General features: G+C 40.0%; 1 protein-coding gene across 1 annotated transcript in view; it reads left to right on the forward strand.

Moving 5' to 3' along the window:
- MMP16 (matrix metallopeptidase 16) overlaps positions 1–23191 on the forward strand; it is a 180302-nt gene that overhangs the window by 133657 nt on the left and 23454 nt on the right. Inside the window, exon 7 of the mRNA XM_068158513.1 lies at positions 144–361. Within this exon, the coding sequence (XP_068014614.1) occupies positions 144–361 (218 nt within the window). The remainder of the gene's footprint in view (positions 1–143; positions 362–23191) is intronic.

Consider the following 23191-nt stretch of genomic DNA (forward strand, 5'->3'; position numbering starts at 1 on the left):
AGGAAAGGTATGTTAGGTCACTTTTTCCATTCCCTGTCCACTGCAGGATTTGCACTTCTTTACAGCAGGTCTTTGTTGTGTAGTTCTTCTTTGAGTGCCACTGGTGGGCATTTAAATTACATCCTGCTGCTATATTTTTAAAGGTCCACCTGACAGGATCCCACCACCAACAAGACCTCTGCCAACAGTGCCCCCACATCGTTCAATTCCTCCAGCAGACCCACGGAAGAATGACAGGCAACCTAAACCACCCCGGCCACCCACTGGTGACAAACCTTCCTATCCTGGAGCCAAGCCTAACATCTGCGATGGGAACTTCAACACTCTGGCTATTCTTCGCCGGGAAATGTTTGTTTTCAAGGTAGGAGACTGTGAATTTTTCAGTGTTACATCAAATGTCTACATTTCTCTGTTTTGTTTTGTTTTTAAGCAAACTCTCATTCATCATGACTCCACTTTCCCAGCCTGCTCACAGTTAGAAAGTTCAAGAAAGAAACTAAAAAATAAACAAACCCATGGCTTAAATGTCTAGCAGAGGACTGCTGTAATGTTCTATTTGGGGAAAATACCCATGTCAGCAGAAAAAGTAGTGCCTCAAAATGTAAGAATAAATAAATGCTGCATGTTATGGAGAGATAAAAAGTGTAAATCAGCTCATGAATAACAAGAATGATTTTATTTGGAATACAGCCACATCCAGACATACAGTAATTGTTTCTTCAATGTTTTGTAGTATTTTGTTGTTTGGGTTTTGTTGTTGTTGTCTTTTTTTTCACATGGAGCTATAATTTTAACTTTAGAATTAGATTTGGCATTTACAAAGGAAGTCTGTCATTTCATTGTGGTTGCATTGAAACCACAACATCTAAGTAAAGGTCTTCACCATAAAAAATTATTGCAAATGTATCATTGTTTATTTCCATTCATCCTCTTGCTCTGAGTTGACAATGGGGTATATACTATAAATTAAAATGAACAAAATGAACTGAAAAGTAATCTTTTGATAAGAGACTCATCCTTTTGCTAAGGCTTATGGACATCCAAGCTCTCTTAGGAGGATGATCTGCAGTATGATTTCCAGAAGGCACTGATCATTGAAGAATAATTACAGAATCATTGTTATACAGCCTCTTAAATCTTAAACCAATTTGCTGACAGGTAGTGCTGTCTGAATGTTGCAGAAACAAGCAACAGGATAATCTGTTATTTTGAACTGCTTGTGTGTCAAATTTACCCTAAGAAACAGGAAGCATAGGAAGTTTGGAAGCATAGGAAGTTTGGAAGCATAGGAAGTTTGGTTTGTAAATATATTATATACAATGCTACCTTCACCATTGTAGGTAGAAAAGAAAGGTCTTTCAGATGAAAACATAACGCTTTTCCTGTCAGCAATAGGGTAAGGACAAGTGAAGCACAATGAATTTGTCCCAAAATATGAAGCTCCCACTTCAATGGCTTTTGTTGTCCTTTTTCATGGGACTTACTTCTCCCTTGTATGTTTTCTTTTTATGTAATCTATCACTCTAGATAAATCTTATTAGCAGTGCTACCCAGGCTTTCACTTTCTTCAGCATACCTGAAAATAACATGTACAAATGACTTTACGTGAATTCATTCAAAATTATTGAGCTACCTTCACAACCCAATGGGCAGGAAATATTTTTCCTATAAACAGCTAAGGATTTTGCCAGCCCTGGGGCTGTCAGCCCTTTCCATTTGAATAGGTGGTATATCTCAAACACTGGGAGGTCTTGAACCATCAGTCTTTTTATGATTAAAACTCAAAGGTTAAGGAAGAATCTAATTTTCTAACTTGACATTAAACAGGATATGAAAATACCTACTTCAATCTCATGTCATCTACCTCAACAGCAATAGAACATATTCTCATTTATTTTAGACATAAATCAATAAATAGTGAAATGCTATCCCAGTAATACAAAATTTCCTGTCTAGCCAAGTCTGTGTTCTGGGATAAATAGATTTACCACCATTACTAATCACCCTTACATATTTTGCTTGAAAATACAAATTAAATTTTCTCACAAAAATGTTTACCTCTTACTGCTGTAGCACTACGCATTTACTATAGTGTTTGTATGCTTACTAGTGTGTAAACTGTGTTTACATTGCCCTAATGAGGAAGCACAGAGAAAAATGAGAAGTAGCAGAGCATTTACAGATTTCATGTTTAGAATATGACCCTCAGAAATGAAGTTGCTGCAATCATAAAAGCAATGCATTGGGAAGGGAAGAAAGAGATTTTCTTTGTCCAAATTACTTTTGTTAAAGGTCTCACAGCTCTCCTTTCCTCCTAAGGGTACCTGGGAGCATAGCAAGGCATGACTTGGCTTAGTGTGCTGAGCAGTGGTGCTTACTAAAGTGTACAAGTATACTTGCCTTTTAGTCTGAGTGGCTTTGAATTCTTGAGTTAGTATGCCTTAAATGTTTGGTTTGCACATGAATTTACCAATTCGGAGTTCTGTCTGCTAAAGGAGCTAAGGAGCTTCATTACCTGGTTGAGATACATTTTTTTAATTCCAGAGGAAAAAAGGTGTATGGGGAGGAGTATTGAAAGGAGCAGACAAGTGGAGAATGAATTAGAAAGGTCAGGGTTTGATTTTCAACTTACTTGGCAGAATCTCAAGAGTGCATGTTTATAAGATAAAGCTCAGCATGTAAGACTGTAGCCGGACCAGGGCAGGAATTGACTCTCAGATGGTAGAAATAGAAATAGGGAATGAATACAGGGAAAGCATCCAGAAAAGGAAGAAGTGAAGCTGGAGGTTCTGTGGCCTGACAAAACAGAAAACCCCAAACCTCTTTGTCTTTGCCTTTGCCTCATAATGCTAGTACAAGGATAGGCTGGGAAGGCATGAGAGATGGGCTGAGAGCCAGGTACAGAGAGGCGGAGAAGGTGAGGGGACTGATGGCAGTACTGTACCAGGTGGAAAAAATTAAAGACAAGTTATAACCTTCATTGGAAGAATTATTTCTGGATACTTCCCAGATGAGTTATAATAATAATGTTGGAAGCTAATCAAATTATATCCTTTTCTTTCTTCATCTGTAATGATTGTGTAGTGGTAGACTACTGCCTTCTAAATGGAACGCGTGCCATGTACCAATTTCAACTTGAAAATAGCCACTTTTATATCTCACAGGCAAGTCTCAAGCTCAGGAGCTCAGTTTGTTTAAATTATCTTTGAAATTGCTTGGGAACATAGCCACACAGCTTTGAAGAATGTGAGCCCTTTTGAATAATCAAATTCTAATTTAAAAGAAAACTGAAACATGAATGGTAACCGTTTCAGATACACAGTGGATTTTCATAGTAGATGACAAATAATATTAATTTCAGGAATATTGTTTTCTCTTGGCTGTTGAGCTATTACATATACTGAAGAGTATCAGAATATTAGAAACCGTTTCTGTGCCTGTTGTTTGAAGAATATCTGTCATTCTCAAATGGATATATCCAGAGTAAAAGTTAATGAGAGTAAACTTAAAGGGAGAATGGAATTTACACTTATTCATTGCTTTTTATTATTTTGCAGTCACTTTGACAAAGTAACAATCCTTGCAACACTTGGTAAAAATTGTGGGGTTGTAGAAATTAAATAAAGAGGAGCTGTTCATCATCTAACACAAACAGTTAACACAGAAGTAAAGCTATCAGGTTGTTAAAGGTTCCCCAAAGACGACTGAATTAGAATTTATTTTTTATTGGTAGAAATTACTGGATTTTAAAGAAAGCAAAGGCGTTCTCCATGAAGTAAACATGGATTACTGACATGTAAATATATTGTCCCTAAAGGACTTCTTTCTGAATTGTTTAAATTAGATGCCTTTAAAATGACCCTGCTAGCTGTAAGGCTTGGGGACACAGCATGCTGTAGAAGAAATATACTAGTTAAAATCAATGCATTGGAATTACTGGTTTCAGTTGTGATCAGCTGATACTTTGAAGTGTGTGGAGTTCATCTTAATTGAATGTAGTTTTCTAATTAGCATTATTATTTACTACATGCTTGAACTGGTACAAGCAACCATCAGGACAGAAGAATTTCTATGCCAAAATTCACGAGTGCCAAGTTTTTATCTTCAGATTCCAGTTAGCTTCTGTATTTATGCTGAATGTAATTAGCATTTAGCTGTCACTCTCATTTCCAATCTTTTCTCCAGTTATTTTCTCCCTCTGTTTAGTTAGAACTCCCCTGGGACACAGAAAATGGCTGCAAATGGAAAAAAACAAATTAGTCTTCCTTTACCAAGGAAGTTATGCAGAGTGCCTTTAATGGAAGAACCTCTCACCCACTGCATATAGCAATAGGTGGTACCCCACAATTCTGTCTCCTTAAAATCTCCAGAGTACCTGAAGGGCCACTGTGCCATGAAAAGGAACCTCCTTGTTAAAGGTCACCAGAAAAGGTGCATTTAGTGAGGAATTTTACAGCATATATTTCCACTCCTTTCCTCTGTTCTGTGCGGGTCACACGCTTTTGCAGTTCTCAGTAGCAAAAGCGTTTTGAACATAAAGTTCAAAATAAAGGTACTTGGGAGACTCAGGGGTGACCTTATCACTCTCTACAACTACCTGAAGGGAGGTTGTAGACAGGCGGATGATGGTCTCTTCTCCCAGGCACCCAGTACCAGAACAAGAGGACACAGTCTCAGGCTGCACCAGGGGAGGTTCAGGCTGGATGTTAGGAAGAACTTCTATACAGAAAGAGTGATTGCCCATTGGAATGGGCTGCCCAGGGAGGTGGTGGAGTCACCATCATTGGAGGTGTTCAGGAGGAGTCTTGATGGGGTACTTGGTGCCATGGGTTAGCTGTTTGGGTGGGTTGGATTGGTTGATGGGTTGGACGCGATGATCTTGAAGGTCTCTTCCAACCTGGTTTGGTTTATTCTAAATAAAGGTTTATTCTAAATAAAGCATAGTTTAAAAGAATGTTCAAGAAAGACAATAGTCACATGGAACGTGTCATCTCTCAGAGGATGCAGCTCAAGTGACACTGGTTGCTTCTTCTGTTCTTTTTGAGGCACGTACAGCTTGTGTTTGACTCTACATGCTGATTGTTTCTTGGCAACAAAATTACTTCTAGCTCTGCTTCAACAATCTGTGCGCTCCTGTTAATATCCATTTTCTTTAGGTCCATTTCAGTTTCACAGATTTTTAACAAAAACCCTTAGGTGTTGTTTTTTTTTTCCTAACAGATTGCATCTAGAAAAGTACACGCTAAGTTTTTGACACTTGTCCTCTGTAATCAGCAAGTTGGAGGGGCAGGTCACTGTTCTTTACGTGACGCAAGGGGGTTTTTTTGGTTCACAGAACAGCTTGCAGAGGTTACACTGGTCCTTTCTTTGTTTTATGCTAAATCTAATACAAATAAAAATGGAAATAAATTTAAAAGAAAAGCAACATACCCCAACAAATTAATGGATCCTATATAATTGATAACGATTTTTTTTGTACTCATGTTGGAAAAGTTGACTCACTCCTTGAAGAACAGCATTGTTAACCACTGTCATACGCTGTTTGTTGATGTGTAACATTAAGTATAAGAGAAAGAAGCCTGTCCATCAGACACAACATTTGGAGCTCAGAGAAATATCTTCTGAAATGTTAATATTGCAGATGGTAGAATAGGGATCTGGTTTTTGAGGAAGGCTTTAACAGGCTGTATTTTGCTATTTTATAGTAATTTCTCTACAACTGCAAAAATTCATTTGCTGACCCTTCATCTGCTAAGAACCATTGTAAAAACATTTATTGCATGCCAAACAAGCCAAAGCAATTAGGCTGTCATTACCTCCTGGCATTAGTTTAGAGTGCAGTTACTTTCATATGTAACTGTGTAGATGCCATTTAATATCCCTTTCAGAACTGTGTATTTATATAGAATATACTGTTAAACACAAAAGGAAAAATAATCACCCTGTTTCTTGATATGTGGTAAACATATGAGAAATTTTTAAAGCATTTTGGCACTGGCTATTTAATCATAACTGGTAGGGCTAATAAAAAAAAATAACAACAACTGGAGACAGAGAAACAGCTACAATGTGAGACTTGACTCCACCACATTTGAAAGCAAACTTTTCAAAGCTCTCCTGGTCTGTGTAGCTAGTTTTTTGGTGTGTGATACTGTGGATATCTGAGCTGCCAGTTACAGGTGGGGAAAGTTCAGCAGAGGACGCTGTGGAAGGAGACACTTTGGGATCTGAGAGGGAAAACTCCCTCCCTCGATGATCCTTGAGGTCCTTTCCAACCTGAGTTATACTGTGATACTGTGGTCTAGTCATGGGGTCTGTGTTGATAGGTTGGACTTGATGATCCTCGAGGTCCTTTCCAACCTAAGTTATACTGTGATACTGTGATATAACTACGTAGCATCTCAACTGTGAAAGACTGGGAACAGAAGCAGCTAAGTCTGCAGAAAAGTGGACTCCCTTCACACCACTATTAGGAAGATAGTCTGGTGAAATTTGCCATTTTTTAACACATCAAGGAGGAGAGTTGCTTTAGTTCATGCAATTCAGGTTGTATGGTGAGAAGGACAGAGAAATGCAACAAAAGAGAACTGCATGGCTTAGTTGATTAGGTGGCATTGGATGGTAGGTTGGACATGATGATCTTGAAGGTCTATCCCAACCTGGTTCATTCCATTCCATTCCATTCCATTCCATTCCATTCCATTCCATTCCATTCCATTCCATTCCATTCCATTCCATTCCATTCCATTCCATTCCATTCCATTCCATTCCATTCCAAAACTCAGCAGGGACTGCAGTGTATCATGGTAGATCAAGCCCATTGGAAATGTACAGGATGGTTGTTTTGTGATACAAAACCAAATTATAGAATGTCAAGAAAGAAAAAGAGAAGGGACATACTGGAATTCTGAAGCTTCATAGCTTGTATATTTTTGATAAATGTATACTTTCACTGACAGATATAAATATATATTCCAAATGTTACCTAAACCTTTCAGTGTGCTTCTGAGCTAGGGAAGGGTTTTAGCTAATACGTCACAGGTTTAAAATGGGAAGCACAGTCTGTTCATCACTGTTTGGAAAGTAGGTAGCATATTCCACCCAGCTGCCCAGGAATTTAGGCATGAAGGAAATTGACTGGACAATAACTGTACCAGAATAGTTAGTTTTTAAATCCTTCTACCTCTTCACCTTTAAAAAAATGTCTTGGACTTTACTACATAGTTTTATGTCTATTTGAATGATGGCAACCCATCCATTGCTGTACTTACTACCTAGCAACTACTAGCCTACAGGTATATTTGTACCCTTAGAAATATTATGTATTGCAAGATCTACATAATTAGTGCTTGATTTACAAATGCATCAGTGCAGTGGGTGTGCATGTTGCTGAAATTTGTAAGCAACTTGAAATTATTAAAGATCTGTATTATCTGGCTGATACAATTCATATTACTCATGTACTAGCCCATTGAAAAGTGTAACCTCAGCAGGATACATGATTCAATATCGTCAGTAGGGCTTTAGATTTGTCAGAAGAGTACTGGATTTTTGTTTTGTTTTGTTTTTCCAAAAGGCTGTATTTTCATGGGCAAAGAGTGTGGTGTAAAAGGATTTGAACTGTAGGAGAGCAGACAATACTGATCTCCTCTCATGTCCATCACATGCTTTGCTTTCTATTAGATAGTTTGTCCTCTGAGGCCAAACAGTTCCACGAAATACATGGTTCAGATTTTTCTGAAGGGCTGGTATCCCTTAGACACTGACATCTTTGACTGTGGACCCCTCCAGAATGCACTACAAAAGTGTTTCATCTAATGCAAGTGGTTACCATCTTGTTACTGTGTAATTTCTCACAGCAGGTTGACCTAAATAAACCCTCACATGCAAAACATATTATTATTTCTTCTAATACTATTTTTTGCATGACACGATGGTTGACTACCTCTGTACTGTAAGCTTGGGTGATGTGCTTTGCAATACGGACCAGGGATAAGATGTAAATTTAACAGCTGTGCCAGGAGTCATAGAATAGTCCAGGCTAGAAGGGACCATTAACTTCATTTTATTTTCTATCACATACTACCAACTGCAAGAAATACAGGACATAACACTATTAAATAAGTGAAATACATTAAACATTCAGATGAAAAAACACATGTGAAAGACTTGGGTAGATTTACTTGTTAGGAATAACTCAGGTTTAGACAGAGAATCTCAATGAGGAAAATATACACACCTAGGTCTTCAGTAGATAAAACAGAATCATAGAATCAATAAGGTTGGAAAAGACCTCAAAGATCATCAAGTCCAACCTCTCACCCAAGACCCCATGACTACTAAACCATGGCACCAAGTGCCACGTCCAATCCCCTCTTGAACACCTCCAGGGATGGTGACTCCACCACCTCCCTGGGCAGCCCATTCCAATGACGAATGACTCTCTCTGTGAAGAACTTTCTCCTCACCTTGAGCCTAAACTTTCTCTGGTGCAGCTTGAGACTGTGTCCCCTTGTTCTGGTGCTGGTTGCCTGAGAGAAGAGACCAACCCCCTCCTGGCTACAACCACCCTTCAGGTAGTTGTAGATAGCAATAAGGTCTCCCCTGAGCCTCTTCTCCAGGATAAACAATCCCAGTTCCCTCAGCCTCTCCCTGTAGGGCTTGTGCTCGAGGCCTCTTACCAGCCTCATTGCCCTTAAATCACTTGCATAAAGACTGATAATGTGAATTAAAGTTGAAAGATCAACTGTTTGGGCTATTTTTTTCGTTTTCCCCCCCCCCCACAGTTGCACTCAGAGAATCCTGTACCCCTGTTAATTTTTCGTTTGTCATTTTAGTACAACAAAAAAGACCAAGAAAAAGTTTTAGCTGAACACTAGAGTACGAAAGGTATTTGATTTTGTAGAACTTGTCTGTTTTCAGAGACTTAGTGTTTGAGTGAACTGATTAAAAATATTCCACTGGCAAGAGACCAGAAAAAAAAGCATTATTGACAAAAATAATTGCAAAAACTCACAGCAAGGAATAATCTAAAATTACATGGAGGCTTATCTTCAATTTTGTACCACTGGCAAGCATTATCTTGTACTATTAACAATACATTTATTTTAATTGGGGCCACATCCAAAGGGAGTAATTGTAGAAGCACTTCAAGCACAAGACTTAATTAAAATTTCTTGTACAAAATTGTGGCCTTTCAAAGAATTTAAGTAAACATTTTGAGAAACAATTGAAATGGCTTGTAATAGAAGATTTCGAAGCAGTGGTATTGATTGGGCTGGAAAATATTTGCTTAATCTTGATTTATAGCTGAACTTTTGTATTCCAGATGTATTTATGGATTTTTAATTTCTTTGTTTATTTCTTTCTTCTTTTTTTTTTTCTTTCCAAGGGGTTGAGGGTCCACGATGCAGAAGTTTGGCAGGAATTTAAATGAAAATGATCTCATTAGTTCCTCTGAATTAGTCAAAAAACCCTGTATTGCTAAACAGTCCAGTCTGTAAATAAAAATGAGACAGGAATGCGAGCTTAAGAAGCTTCTTGTAGCTGGAAATTATGCTAAATGATCACTGAAACATGCCTTAGTTCAGAGGATATAGGATTATTCATGCAGATTAACATTATTTTTTTACCAAATGAATCCTTCTGTGCTCTGGAGTTTTCAAGTCTTTGTGGCCTGCCAGCGATATCTGGCTGAGTTTAAGAAAGTAGAAACCAGTATTTATGGCCTTGCCTTAACTAAATATTTCATTTGACTTCTTTCAGTCTTCCTGCATCTAGAAATTTTGATAAAGCAGGTCATACCTTCTGTTGGATTATCAGGCCCAGAGACCCCATTCCATGCTGATTTAATTCCTGAATTTTGGGGATAAAAGTAAGGAAAGGGAGCTGAGGTTGCATTCCTCTGGCCTTTACTATTGCAAGGGAGTGTCCATGTCATTACTGAAAGACTGATGACTCAAGAAGAGTAGATTTAGATTGGATGTTAAGAACAACTTCTTGACCATGAAGGTAGTAGAGCATTGGAACAGATTGCCCGGGAAGGTGGTTTGGGCCCCAATCCTGGAGATATTCAAAGTGAGTCTTAACAAGGCTCTGGGCAACCTGATCTAGTAGAGGATGCCCCTGCTTGCTGTAGAGGTGGTTGGAGTAGATGACATTAGGTAGTCCCTTCCAACCCAGACCATTCTATGATTCCACAAGATATTTCTTACTCTCTTATTGTGGCTCAAGATGGATGGCAAAAATCAATTCCAAACAAGTGTGGAAAAATAATCCTTAGATTTTATATATGATCCTAGCAGGAAGACTTGGTCTGCTTCAGGAAGCAGATTTCTGTTCTAAGGTCTGTGCTGCTGTTGATAAGGCAATGAGACGTAACGCTAGGGAATAATGTGAAACTATGAGGGGAAAAAAAAAATCAAACCCTGATATCCTGTCTATTTCTAGGGAATTTAATTTGTTTTCAGGGAGAAAGGTTCCTGGGGTTTTTTGGTTTGGTTTGTTTGAGGGGTTTTCTGATGAAACATTAGATGAGACTGGAAAAGGGGGACAGAAAAGTGGAAAGTACGTTATCTGTGAGGACTTAGGGAAAGAAGGTAGTTGTAAAATTAGTTTTATTGAGCTTTCAAATTGAATAGAGGCTCATCTTTGTCAGGTTTAGGATAGCAAACTGTCATGGAAAAGTGGAGAAGTGTTTCCCACAGAGTGCGTCAAGAGAGGGAAATGTGTTAGGGTAAGAGAAGTACAAAGAAGTAGGTGTCAGTCAATGAAAAGGAGATTTAACTCATTTGAATGTTATGTTCATCATATATCCCATAATAATTCCAAGAATCACATTCATGTGTTGACACAGCTTGTATAAATGCAGGCTTCTTATAAAGCCAATCTTTATTCCACCTTGTTTTACGCTGTTGGTTGTAAAGAGACAAGGAGAGCTACTGCAAAGCAGACATCTTCACCTCATAATGTTATGCACTACTTATTAAACCTTTTCACCCCTTTTCATTGCTAAACCACTACTATATGCTTGCCTGTTCTTTAAATGGATATATCAAGAATCCCTTTCTTTTCTTTATATTACATAATCAGGTACATACACTAATGACAACTTGTCATACTTTTTTCCATTTGAGTCATCCTTGTTAGAGTATTTGCAGTTCAAATATATACCTCAGCAGAATACTGTTCCTCATTGCCAGGAGTAAGTTTATCAGTTTTAATAAACAAAAGTAGTTTGGGCTTTTTGTTTGTTTTTACAATAAAAAATACCCAATTTTCCTATTTTTCTATGGAACTCATTGACTTGTATGTGAACTCTTTATGGCTACAGGCAACAGAACTGGGTTCAAGAAAATTTGCATATGGTTTTGTAAGACTCAAAGCGCAATCACTACTGGGAAAATAAACATTTAACTGCTCTGTAAAGCTCTAATGTTCATCCTGTGGATGAAGGGTTTTGTGCAGTACTCCATGTGCATGTGTTACCTACAGAGCATTAAAGGGAATGTGAATGTTCCGAGAGATTCCTGGCTGCAAGCCTAGATGTGATGTCTTTAGAGGTCTTTATTGTGCCTCTTTTATTGCTATCTGATTGTATTTTCACATTGGATCATCATGATGTGGCAGTGGGAACATTTTATAGAGCCTCAGTCATTTTAGTTATTTGGACAAAATCAGAATGAATTGAAATGCTGAGTTCAGTTGGGGATACCCAAAGGGAAATAGTTATTTTTGTGGGGCTTTGTGTGTGTTTGTGGGTGGTTGGCCTTTTTTTTTTGGTTGGTTGTTGGTTGTTTTTTTCTTGTTTTGTTTTTTGAGTGATCAGTTAGCAAAGATAAGGCATTGATGACATAGAATCATATAATTGATAAGGTTGGAAAAGACCTCAAAGATCATCAAGTCCAACTTATAACCCACCACCTCATGACTAAACCATGGCTTCAAGTGCCACGTCAAATCCTTTTTTGAACACCTCCAGGGACAGTGACTCCACCACCTCCCTGGGCAACACATTCCAATGGCAAATTACTCTTTCTGTGAAGAATTTTCTCCTCACCTCGACCCTAAAATTCCCCTGGTGCAGCTTGAGACTGTGTCATCTTGTTCTGGTGCTGGCTGCCTGGGAGAAGAGACCAACCCCCACCTGTCTCCAACCTCCTTTCAGGTAGTTGTAGAGAGCAATAAGATCTCCCATGAGCCTCCTCTTCTCCAGGCTAAACAACCCCAGCTCCCATGATTCTCATACCAAAGTTCTTCACATTAATCTCTTCTGGGACACACCAGAAAAGCAATAGCACTATGTGATATCATCTCCAGATGCTCCAAAGAGCAAGGTCTGTTGCTGTCAGACTCATAATCTAAATAGGTACATTGGACAAGTTCTGATGTGCAAGATTTTCCATGAAGGACCAAGTGCTCTTGGAAGTATATGTTAGTGGTATAGTATGTGATACTCTCCCACACAAAGCCCAGATCAACCCATTGTGTGGGTAGGGGTCTCTAAGATTACTGAGTTTAATTTATGCTATAAGAGCTAGTGTCATCCAGCCACTGGTGGTAACCAAAGACTGTAGCACATTTTGAAAGTACCCTGCATAACAGTTTTTTCTTGGACCAAAAGCATTCTGTAGCTACTTACAGGTTTTTATCGCTTCAGGGTAGTTTTGAAAGGTTAATGTATACAAAGAAAATAAATGGATAAATGCCATTGCTGCTGTCTACATAGGAAGGACAGATGGATATGAATCAACAATTTTCTAAAACCCTCACACAGAATTTGGTAATGAAGAAATTATAAAATACTTACTTGAGTAAGACTGAAAGAATTAAAATAAAGGCTATAATGGAAGAGTCATTTACTAATGAGAGCAGAGCTGTAGAATGAGGACATACTGTTTCAAAATTAAATATTAGCCAACTGTACATCAAAGTGTTCTTGAGTTACTTCCATAGAACACCAAATACTAAGAGCAGTCTTAAGAGATGTTTATTTTAGAATGAGTTTGCTCATATGCAGTGATTTCAGTGCTAGCTTGAGATGTAGAGAAAATATTTTTTAACAAACTGTTGTCATCTACACTGGAAAGGACAACAGCAGCCATCTCCCCTTTGTAGTGCAGATGAATTAGTTACTGCACTCAGATGAGCAGAAGCAGGAAAGAGCCAGGATTTAAATCAAGATATGCCTGCCAAAAGAGAGCTGTAGCCGTGGTTGTGGATGCCTGTGCAAGTAGACTACATTCACTAGGTTCATTTAAAGAGATAATTTCCCCTGCAGTTCTCTCTGAGTTATACTAAGACTGCTTCCTTTAAAGAATAGTCATTAAACGTGATAGGTTGGACTTGGTGATCTCAAAGGTCTTTTATTAGAATAAACCTTTATTATTAGAATAAACCAAACCAGGTTGGAAGAGACCTTCAAGATCATCGTGTCCAACCCATCAACCAATCCAACCCACTCAAACAGCTAACCCATGGCACCAAGCACCCCGTCAAGTCTCCTTCTGAACACCTTCAATGACGGCGACTCCACCACCTCCCCGGGCAACCCATTCCATAGCGCAATCACTCTTTCTGTATAGAACTTCTTCCTAACATCCAACCTGAACCTCCCCTGGCGCAGCTTGAGACTGTGTCCTCTTGTTCTGGTACTGGGTGCCTGGGAGAAGAGACCATCATCAGCCTGTCTACAACCTCCCTTCAGGTAGTTGTAGAGAGTGATAAGGTCACCCCTAAGTCTCCTCTTCTCCAGGCTAAGCAGCCCCAGCTCCCTCAGCCTCTCCTCATAGGGCTTGTGTTCCAAACCCCTCACCAACTTTGTTGCTCTTCTCTGGACTCGTTCCAGCAAGTCAACATCCTTCCTAAACTGAGGGGCCCAGAACTGGACACAGTACTCGAGGTGTGGCCTAACCAGTGCAGTGTACAGGGGCAGAATGACCTCCCTGCTCCTGCTGGCCACACTGTTCTTGATGCAGGCCAGGATGCCATTTGCCCTCTTGGCTGCCTGGGCACACTGCAGGCTCATGTTAAGCCTACCATCAACCAGCACCCCCAGATCCCTCTCTGCCTGGCTGCTCTCTAGCCACTCTGACCCCAGCCTGTAGCACTGCATGGGGTTGTTGTGGCCAATGTGCAGAACCCGGCATTTGGATGTGTTAAATCTCATGCCGTTGGATTCTGCCCATCTGTCCAGCCTGTCGAGGTCTCTCTGCAGAGCCTCTCTACCCTCCAGCAGATCAACTCTTGCCCCCAGCTTGGTGTCGTCAGCAAATTTACTGATGATGGACTCAATGTCCTCATCCAGATCATCAATAAAGATGTTAAAGAGCACAGGGCCCAGCACTGATCCTTGGGGCACACCACTAGTGACTGGCTGCCAGCTGGATGTGGCACCATTCACCACCACTCTCTGGGCTCGGCCCTCTAACCAGTTCCTAACCCATCGCAGTGTGCTCCCGTCCAAGCCATGGGCTGACAGCTTGGCCAGCAGTTTGCTATGGGGGACGGTGTCAAAGGCCTTGCTGAGGTCCAGGTAGACTACATCCACAGGCCTCCCCACATCCACCAGGCGGGTCACCTGATCATAGAAGGAGATCAGGTTGGTCAGGCAGGACCTGCCCTTCCTAAATCCATGCTGGCTAGGCCTGATCCCTTGGCCATCCTGTAAGTGTTGTGTTATTGAACTCAGGATGACCTGTTCCATGATCTTGCCTGGCACTGAGGTCAGGCTGACAGGCCTGTAATTCCCTGGCTCATCCAACCGGCCCTTCTTATGGATGGGCACCACGTTGGCCAGCTTCCAGTCCTCTGGGACCTCGCCAGTGAGCCAGGACTGCTGGAAAATTATGGAGAGTGGCTTGGCCAGCTCATCTGCCAGCTCTCTCAGCACCCTAGGATGAATCCCATCTGGTCCCATGGACTTGTGGGGATCCAAGCTGCTAAGGAGAGTTCCAACTACCGCCTCATGGAACATAGGGAAACTGTGCAGCTCCCTGGCTCCTTCTGCTAGCTCTGCAGACCAGCTGTCAGGAAGACGTTCTGCCCTTCTAGTAAAAATTGAGGCAAAGAAGGTGTTAAGTATCTCTGCCTTTTCCTTATCCTTGGTTACAATGTTCCCCTCCGTATCCACCAAGGAGTGGAGGTTTTCCTTCCCCTTCCTCTTACTATTAATGTATTTATAGAAGGACTTTTTGTTGTCCTTCACAGTAGAGGCCAGTTTAAGTTCCAAGTGTGCTTTTGCCTCCCTAATTCTCTTCCTACAAGACCTAGCAACATCCTTAAACATTCTGTGGGTTGCCTCCCCTCGCTTCCAAAGGTGATACACCCTCTTTTTTTCCCTCAGTTCCATTAAAAGTTCATGAACCATCCAGGCTGGCCGTCTGCCCCGGCGGCTCATCTTCTGGCACATTGGCACAGCCTGTCCCTGAGCCTTCAACAATTCTTCATTGAAGTAGGTCCAGCTCTCCTGGACCCCTTTGTTTTTAAGGACTTTATCCCAAGGAACCCTCTGAATTAGTTCCTTGAGTAACCCAAAGTCTGCCCTCCGGAAGTCCAGAGTGGAGGTCTTCTTGCCGCCCCTCTTGGCTTGACCAAAAACCGAGAATTCAATTATCTCGTGGTCACTGGACCCCAAACACCCTCCAACCACCACATCACCCACCAGTCCTTCCCTGTTGGTGAAGAGGAGGTCAAGCATAGCCTTGCCCCTGGTAGGCTCTCGCAGCACCTGGGATAAGAAGCTGTCCTCCATGCATTCTAAAAACCTTCTAGACTGTCTCCTCTCTGCCGTGTTGAGTTCCCAGCAGATGTCAGGCAGGTTGAAGTCACCCATGAGAACAAGGTCCGGAGATCTTGAGACAGCCCTGAGCTGCCTATAGAATGCTTCGTCAACATCTTCCTCCTGGTTGGGTGGTCTATAACAGACTCCAACCAGGGTGTCTGCCCTGCTGGTCTTCCCTCTAATTCTTATCCACAAGCATTCAACCCGATCATCCCTAATCTCCATCTCAATGGCATCTAGTGTCTTTCCAACCTGGTCTATTCCTATTCTATTCTATTCTATTCTATTCTATTCTATTCTATTCTATTCTATTCTATTCTATTCTATTCTATTCTATTCTATTCTATTCTATTCTATTCTATTCTTTATTATTAGAATAAACTTTATTAGAATAAACCAAACCAGGTTGGAAGAGACCTTCAAGATCATCGTGTCCAACCCATCAACCAATCCAACCCACCCAAACAGCTAACCCATGGCAACCCATTCCATTCCATTCCATTCCATTCCATTCCATTCCATTCCATTCCATTCCATTTCTATTCTATTCATAAAAAATTAATAGCCTCTTGGAAGTTTTAGTTTAGTTTTGTTCTGTTTTAAGCCTGATACCTATTTTTAAGAGCTATTTTCCTGTGTGTATCTGTGTGCATGCTGTATACATTCAATATTCACGGAAGCACACAGAGGATTCGGATATACTAATAGTTACCCAAATAGATACTCAGAAACATTTCTGCACAGCAAATGACCAAACTGCATGAAATACCTGGCTGAATGTTTTATTATATTTTGTTTAGGAAGAGGTAATGTAAGTTCGCAGTAACGTGCACTTTTTCCATATTTGCTTTCTAATATGCAGTGTATTTAGCAAAATTTCAATATACAATACCAAAAAAAAAACCCAACCCCAAACATCTTCACAGTTATATTCTAAAAACATGACTAGCTTTATATTCCTTTTATGTTGATGATTTCAGACAAAATTACACCTCTTTGAAGTAGTTGTACAATGCACGTTGTCATTCAAATGAGAAAAATATATCATGAAAGAGTGATTTGCGGGATCTAGTCTAAATGTGCCTGGGTGTTTTTCAAAGCTTGATGAAGAACTGCAGTATTCTTATACAGCTTGTTGTCAGGCATTCAATATTATTCTATGGATGTGGGAAATAAAATTGCAAATTCCTCAAATCTGCTGCTGAATATGAAAAAAAAACCTGAGTGGGGTGCAAAGATTCTGCCCTTTCTTAGACAGGTTATCACAAAGGCAGCAGCAGCTTGTCTTGGGGTGGGTCCTTTGAAATGAGTAGTGTCTGACACACGACAGCCCTAGTCTCCCTTCACAGATGCCATCCCTGCAGCATTTCCTGCCCCAAACAGCACCTGAGCACTAACATTCGATACAAATGGCCAAAGTATGCAATAGAGAAATAGTAAATGAAGGAAACTTAGAGAGAAAATAATGCAAAGATAAAACAAAGAAGGTGAGACTACCTCTTAGATCTACCACTGTGCAGCGCTAGAAGTGGGGAAACTGAGATTCAGCTGAGAAAGCTGACAAGAAGTCAGGAGAGATTTCCGAAGGATTACCAGTATTATGGCTAATCGATATAATTTAGTACTATAGAATTTGGTGTTCAACATAAAGAAGGTATTTTTGCTTCATCTTCTGTCACAGTTCTTCTCATGACATCCTATCATCCTGGTAGTGCCTCAACAGAATCAGACATCAAGATGAGCATGTTACAATGTAGTTGGATATAGTGTCCAGGAAAGAGATCTATGCAGGAGTTCATGAAGGAGGGTGAGTTTCTCTTGGGAAGACAATCAGAGTGTGTATGGAGTGCCTCAGCCCTTTGACTCCTTTGGAAAAAGAAATGTTGTTTTTCATATCCTTTAATCTTTGAAGTCTGGTTTCTGGATTGCTGTAGCTTGGGGTTTTTTTTGAAGGCATAGCTGTAGGTTTCAGCATAGATTTTCTTCCTATCTCAAATTAGCAAAAGAAGCTACTCAGGTCATCAGTTAGGACTCAGAATATGGAGCCAAAAACATAGTTTTTTAACAAGAACAGAGTCAAGTTTGACCTTGAATAAATACTTGACATTACTTTACTTTGTCAGTGACATAGACAAACATACTTGGAAAAAAAAATGCTAATCCCTAGCAAAGACTTCCTAGATAAAATCACTAGATATTTTTTTCAGCCTGGAAATATATTTGCACCAGTGACATTTTCTTGACAGTGGCTTGGCTGAAGGCAGAAACTTTAAATCAGGCTCAGCAGAGCACTTTCCATAAAAAACAAATGGCTAAGTTTACCAGTGTTTTATTTACTCCTACTCCGAGTCACAGAAGTTAGTTTCCTTTGCTCGTGGTGTGGGCTAGCATTAACATGTTGTTAAGGAAAAGAATAAGATAGTAACAAACTGTGACTTTGGTTTGTCTGGTGAAGTCCTTTATTGTCTCGTTAGATGCCAGTAATAAATGGTCATTAACAGTGGTTAATTGCATCAGGAAGTACACTTGGGAATGTAAGGGCACAATGGAACAAACAACAGCAATTTCTGATGTTTTTGCAACCCTTTGTCTTGAATACAGCAAGTTGGTCTTATTTTCAGTGAAGAGATGGTCAGGAGGTTCAAGGTGTCAGTGTAGGAGGTGCTGAGATTGTCCTGCTTGATGTTAAATGGTTAAATTATCTGAGCGCTCATAATGGTTCTTAGACCACATTTTTACCCTATTACTACCATGCTGTTGTCTCAAGCACATCAGGAAAGATGAATTGTTTCTGAAAGTTCAGAGGCATCTTCTTCAATGAATTGTACATTCATCTTTAAAGGAACATATGCAGTCCTTTGTAGTTCTAAAGCAGTTTTGGTTGCTCTTAATGTGAATCACCTTAATAATTAGCTGAGCTAAAGTATTCTCTGTGTGTACAGAACAGCCCATTTAGTTAATTGTTTCCGAAAATGAACTAGATTGGTAGCATCCATTTGATGTCTGACTGCAGTCTCGCTAGAGAAAATCTTTTTCTGCTCTGGAATTAAGCAGGAATTGAAGCAGGCTAATCTATAAATTTCTTTGCAAAACTCTGTATTAAAAAAGGGCAAAAAAAAAGTAAAACAGAAAAGTAATTATTCTTATATCTGAATTGTGCTAATATTTAACACTTGTTTAATATTTATTTTATATTTATTTAACATTTAATATTTGATTCTCCAAGACTGTATATTTTTTTTTTCTTGTGCTCCATGAAAATCATTTCACAGAAAGTTACCCCAAAGCATTTTTATTTTACTCTGTGCAGTGGTGTCCATTGGCTTAAATGCTATAAGTTAAAAATTTGGAATGTCGAGAATGCATATTATTAAAGAAATAGTGGAATTCCCCAAATGAGTCGAAACAAAGCCTTTAATCCCACATGCTGCATGCTCAGCATTGCTGTCACTGAGATCCCCTGGTGAAATTCATATGCATTTATGAAGTGGATGTTGAAAAGTGGCTTTTGAGATTAAATCAAGATTTTTCAAAAGGCATTTGCAATGCTCAGATGGGGAAAAAATTGGAAGGCTACTCCTTTGTCTGAATGTTTCAGTCTGCTGTGCCTGCTTTGCGTAACTGCTGGAGATGTTGACTCTTCCACTGACAAAGGCTTGCTTTTGCATATGGTTGGAGGTAGCTTGTGGGAGAAGAAATGACCCTGTGTGAAACTGTTATATCAATCAATATTATCAAGTGTTTTATTTAGAATAAACCTTTATTTAGAATAAACCAAACCAGGTTGGAAGAGACCTTCAAGATCATCGCATCCAACCCATCAACCAATCCAACCCGCCTAAACAGCTAGCCCATGGCACCAAGCACCCCATCAAGTCTCCTCCTGAACACCTCCAATGATGGCGACTCCACCACCTCCTTGGGCAGCCCATTCCATAGCGCAATCACTCTTTCTGTATAGAACTTCTTCTTAACATTCAACCTGAACCTCCCCTGGTGCAGCCTGAGACTATGTCCTCTTGTTCTGGTACTGGGTGCCTGGGAGAAGAGACCATCATCCACCTGTCTACAACCTCCCTTCAGGTAGTTGTAGAGAGTGATAAGGTCACCCCTGAGTCTCCTCTTCTCCAGGCTGAGCAACCCCAGCTCCCTCAGTCTTTCCTCACAGGGCTTGTGTTCCAAACCCCTCACCAACTTTGTTGCTCTTCTCTGGACTTGTTCCAGCAAGTTAACTTCCTTCTTAAGCTGAGGGGCCCAGAACTGGACACAGTACTCGAGGTGTGGCCTAACCAGTGCAGTGTACAGGGGCAGAATGACCTCCCTGCTCCTGCTGGCCACACTGTTCCTGATGCAGGCCAGTTGGTAATATTAAGGCTACAGTATTGGAATTCAGCACACATTTTTATAAACATAGTCCAAAAAAAATTATGCTTTACAGTTATGATTTGTCCTTGTTCTTCACCTGTTACACATATCTTTTCCTGCTTTGTGTACCTGCTGCGAGTTCTAAGTAAAACCAGCATAAAATGAAATTTCTGCTGAAGTACTTGAAAGTTTTCCAATGTTTTCTTTTTTATGTCTCTTGCAGACTTTTTAGAAGGTCTCCCACATTGGGCAGTCTTTCTGGCTTTAGGGAGTATCATTTGGATCTCTGAATCATATTGTTACATGTAATTTCAGAATCACAAATAGAGTTCATTAGGTATAAAATAAAGGGTAGAACTCTAGAGACTTTGTGGCAAATTAATCTCTAATTGTTGGCAATGATTGTCGGTCCAGAGATACAGGAGAAAATGAGGTGCTTAGAAAATAAAAGCTTGATTACTTTTGCACTAAAGATTTCACTGGTTTTTGTGTTATGAATGAATTGAAAAGTCTGGAGATTGGTTTTAATCACGATTTTAATTCGGTTATCTTCTACCTGCCAGTTGTGTCCCTTAAGGAATCTGAAAGTTAAGGTGAGAATAAATAACAAAATTGGCATTAATTATTCATAGGAGTGCAGATTTAAATGTTCATTAAAAACAATAATTACAACAAGAGAGGAGCAATACTCACCAGCATCAAACAGAATTAAATAAGAAAGAAGTTACAAATGCTCTGACTTCTCACAATGGTTCTCAGACCACATTTTGGTTTAGAGTCTTTGCTGAAAGAGTTCATAGAATCAAACATGAAGAACAATTTAACACAATCATTGCTAAAATGCCAAAAGTGGTTTATTGTTATATTAGGAGGTATGAAGTATGAAATTATTAGAGGGCTGGAGCACTTCTCCTATGAGAAAGACTGAAAGAGTTGGGACTGTTCAGTCTGGAGAAGAGAAGGCTCCCAGGTGACCTCATTGTGGCCTCCCAGTATCTGAAGGGGGCCTACAAGAAGGCTGGGGAAGGATTTTTCAGGATCTCAGGTAGTGATAGGACTAGGGGGAATGGAATGAAGCTGGAGGTGGGGAGATTCAGGCTGGATGTGAGGAGGAACTTCTTCATCATGAGAGTGGTGAAGCCCTGGAATGGGCTGTCCAGGGAGGTGGTTGGGGTGCCATCCCTGGAGGTGTTTAAGACCAGGCTGGATGAGGCTCTGTCCAGCCTGATCTAGTGTGGGGTGTCCCTGCCCATGGCAGGGGGGTTGGAACTAGGTGATCCTTGTGGTCCCTTCCGACCCTGAATGATACTATGATACTATGAAAATTATGCATTATGAGTCATATTTTTTGACTCTAATGTACTCTTCCATTCAAGATTTTCCAGGCTGTTAATAAAGTGCTTATATGAGGAAAGCATTTGCTCTGATCATAGACAATGTACTATATTTTAGTTCCTTCATCTAAGCACTGAGTTACAGCTGCAGAAAGAAAAATACTTAGAGCATTTACTGACAGTGCAGGATGATTTATGTATAAGCACTGTTCAATTTGTTTTCTCTAAAAAGCTTTATTTTTTTTCTCTTTCTCAGAATTATCCCATCTGAATAAAACAAATTTCATAACACTTACTTTGAGTGACTGCTCTTGCTTCCCACTATAACTCCATAACATTATTTCTGAGGCTGCTTAGAGTCTCACCTTCCTCATTGCCCATTTTCTGATTCTTAGATATATTGCTCACTTTTAAATTCAGTTTTGTTGGCTCTATTTGTTGCTGGGGGTTTATTTGTTTGTTTCAATTCTGCTTTTTTTTTGAATTGGGAACAGTTGTGCAAATTTCATTCAGTTAGTATGTCTGTAGTAATAATATTTAATGATTCATTGTTATGCAAGGTCTCAGGTGCACAGGAGTGATTCATATATCTGGAGTTACTAGGTGACTACAGGAAGGCTGGGGAAGGACTTCTCAGGATCTCAGGTAGTGATAGGACTAGGGGGAATGGAATGAAGCTGGAGGTGGGGAGATTCAGGCTAGATGTGAGGAGGAGGTTCTTCACCATGAGAGTGGTGAAACCCTGGAATGGGTTGTCCAGGGAGGTGGTTGAGGCCCCGTCCCTGGAGGTGTTTAAGACCAGGCTGGATGAGGCTCTGGCCAGCCTGATCTAGTGTGAGGCATCCCTGCCCATGGCAAGGGAGTTGGAACTAGATGATCCTTGTGGTCCCTTCCAACCCTGAATGATACTATGATACTATGATGACTACAGATGATTACTAGAAGGCGTCTATTAACCAGCAAGGAAAGCTGCTAAATGCTGTGTGCATTCAGTGTATGCATTTCTCAGCCTTGGAATTGAAGTGTCTATGACATGTTCTGTGTTCAGTCAGTCTGCAGGAGTTAATGTGTTTTGGAGAAATAAAACTACTAAAGATATATTTAACCTACATAGAGGGGAAGACAGTTTTTCAATATACAGTATTTCTCAGAAGAGAGACAAATATGTGTTTATTCAGTATAACCAGATGCACTGAGATGTGCTTTGTCAGAGAAACTGTTTCAAACTATTTGCTTAGAGCGTGAAAGAGCTTTCTCAGAGCGAGTGCATTTTCTGTTGGACTGTACCTCTTTTGAATTTCAGTAATAGGTGACCTGTGTTGAAAACAACACTTTTAGCAGTTGTACCTGTTTGTCAAAATGCAAATGATAAAATTGCTGCTAAATAGAACTTTGTTTAAAAAACAAATAAAGGCAAAAAAATCAAGTGCATTTAGTTATATGTGCTAAAATAGCCCATTCTTACTATAAGGAGAGCCTATCCTATCCAATACCTCAGAAAGATCCTTGGCATGCTTTACAGACACAAGCTAGAGTTTCTTAACTGGAGTTCCAGAGTTTGAACTCTGGCAGTCTAAAGCCTTTGAGGCCAGTATGTTCATAGGGAAGTCAGCCAGGAAAATTAAATTTACATAAACAAATTATTCTATCAACCTGTGCCAACACCTTACCCAGTCTTATAAATGATCCAAACTCGCATTTCTGCCCACAG

The sequence above is a fragment of the Melanerpes formicivorus genome, unplaced genomic scaffold, assembly GCF_026170545.1.
Source record: "Melanerpes formicivorus ecotype bairdi unplaced genomic scaffold, bMelFor1.0.p_v2 SCAF_40, whole genome shotgun sequence".
In the NCBI taxonomy this organism is placed as follows: Eukaryota; Metazoa; Chordata; class Aves; order Piciformes; family Picidae; genus Melanerpes; species Melanerpes formicivorus.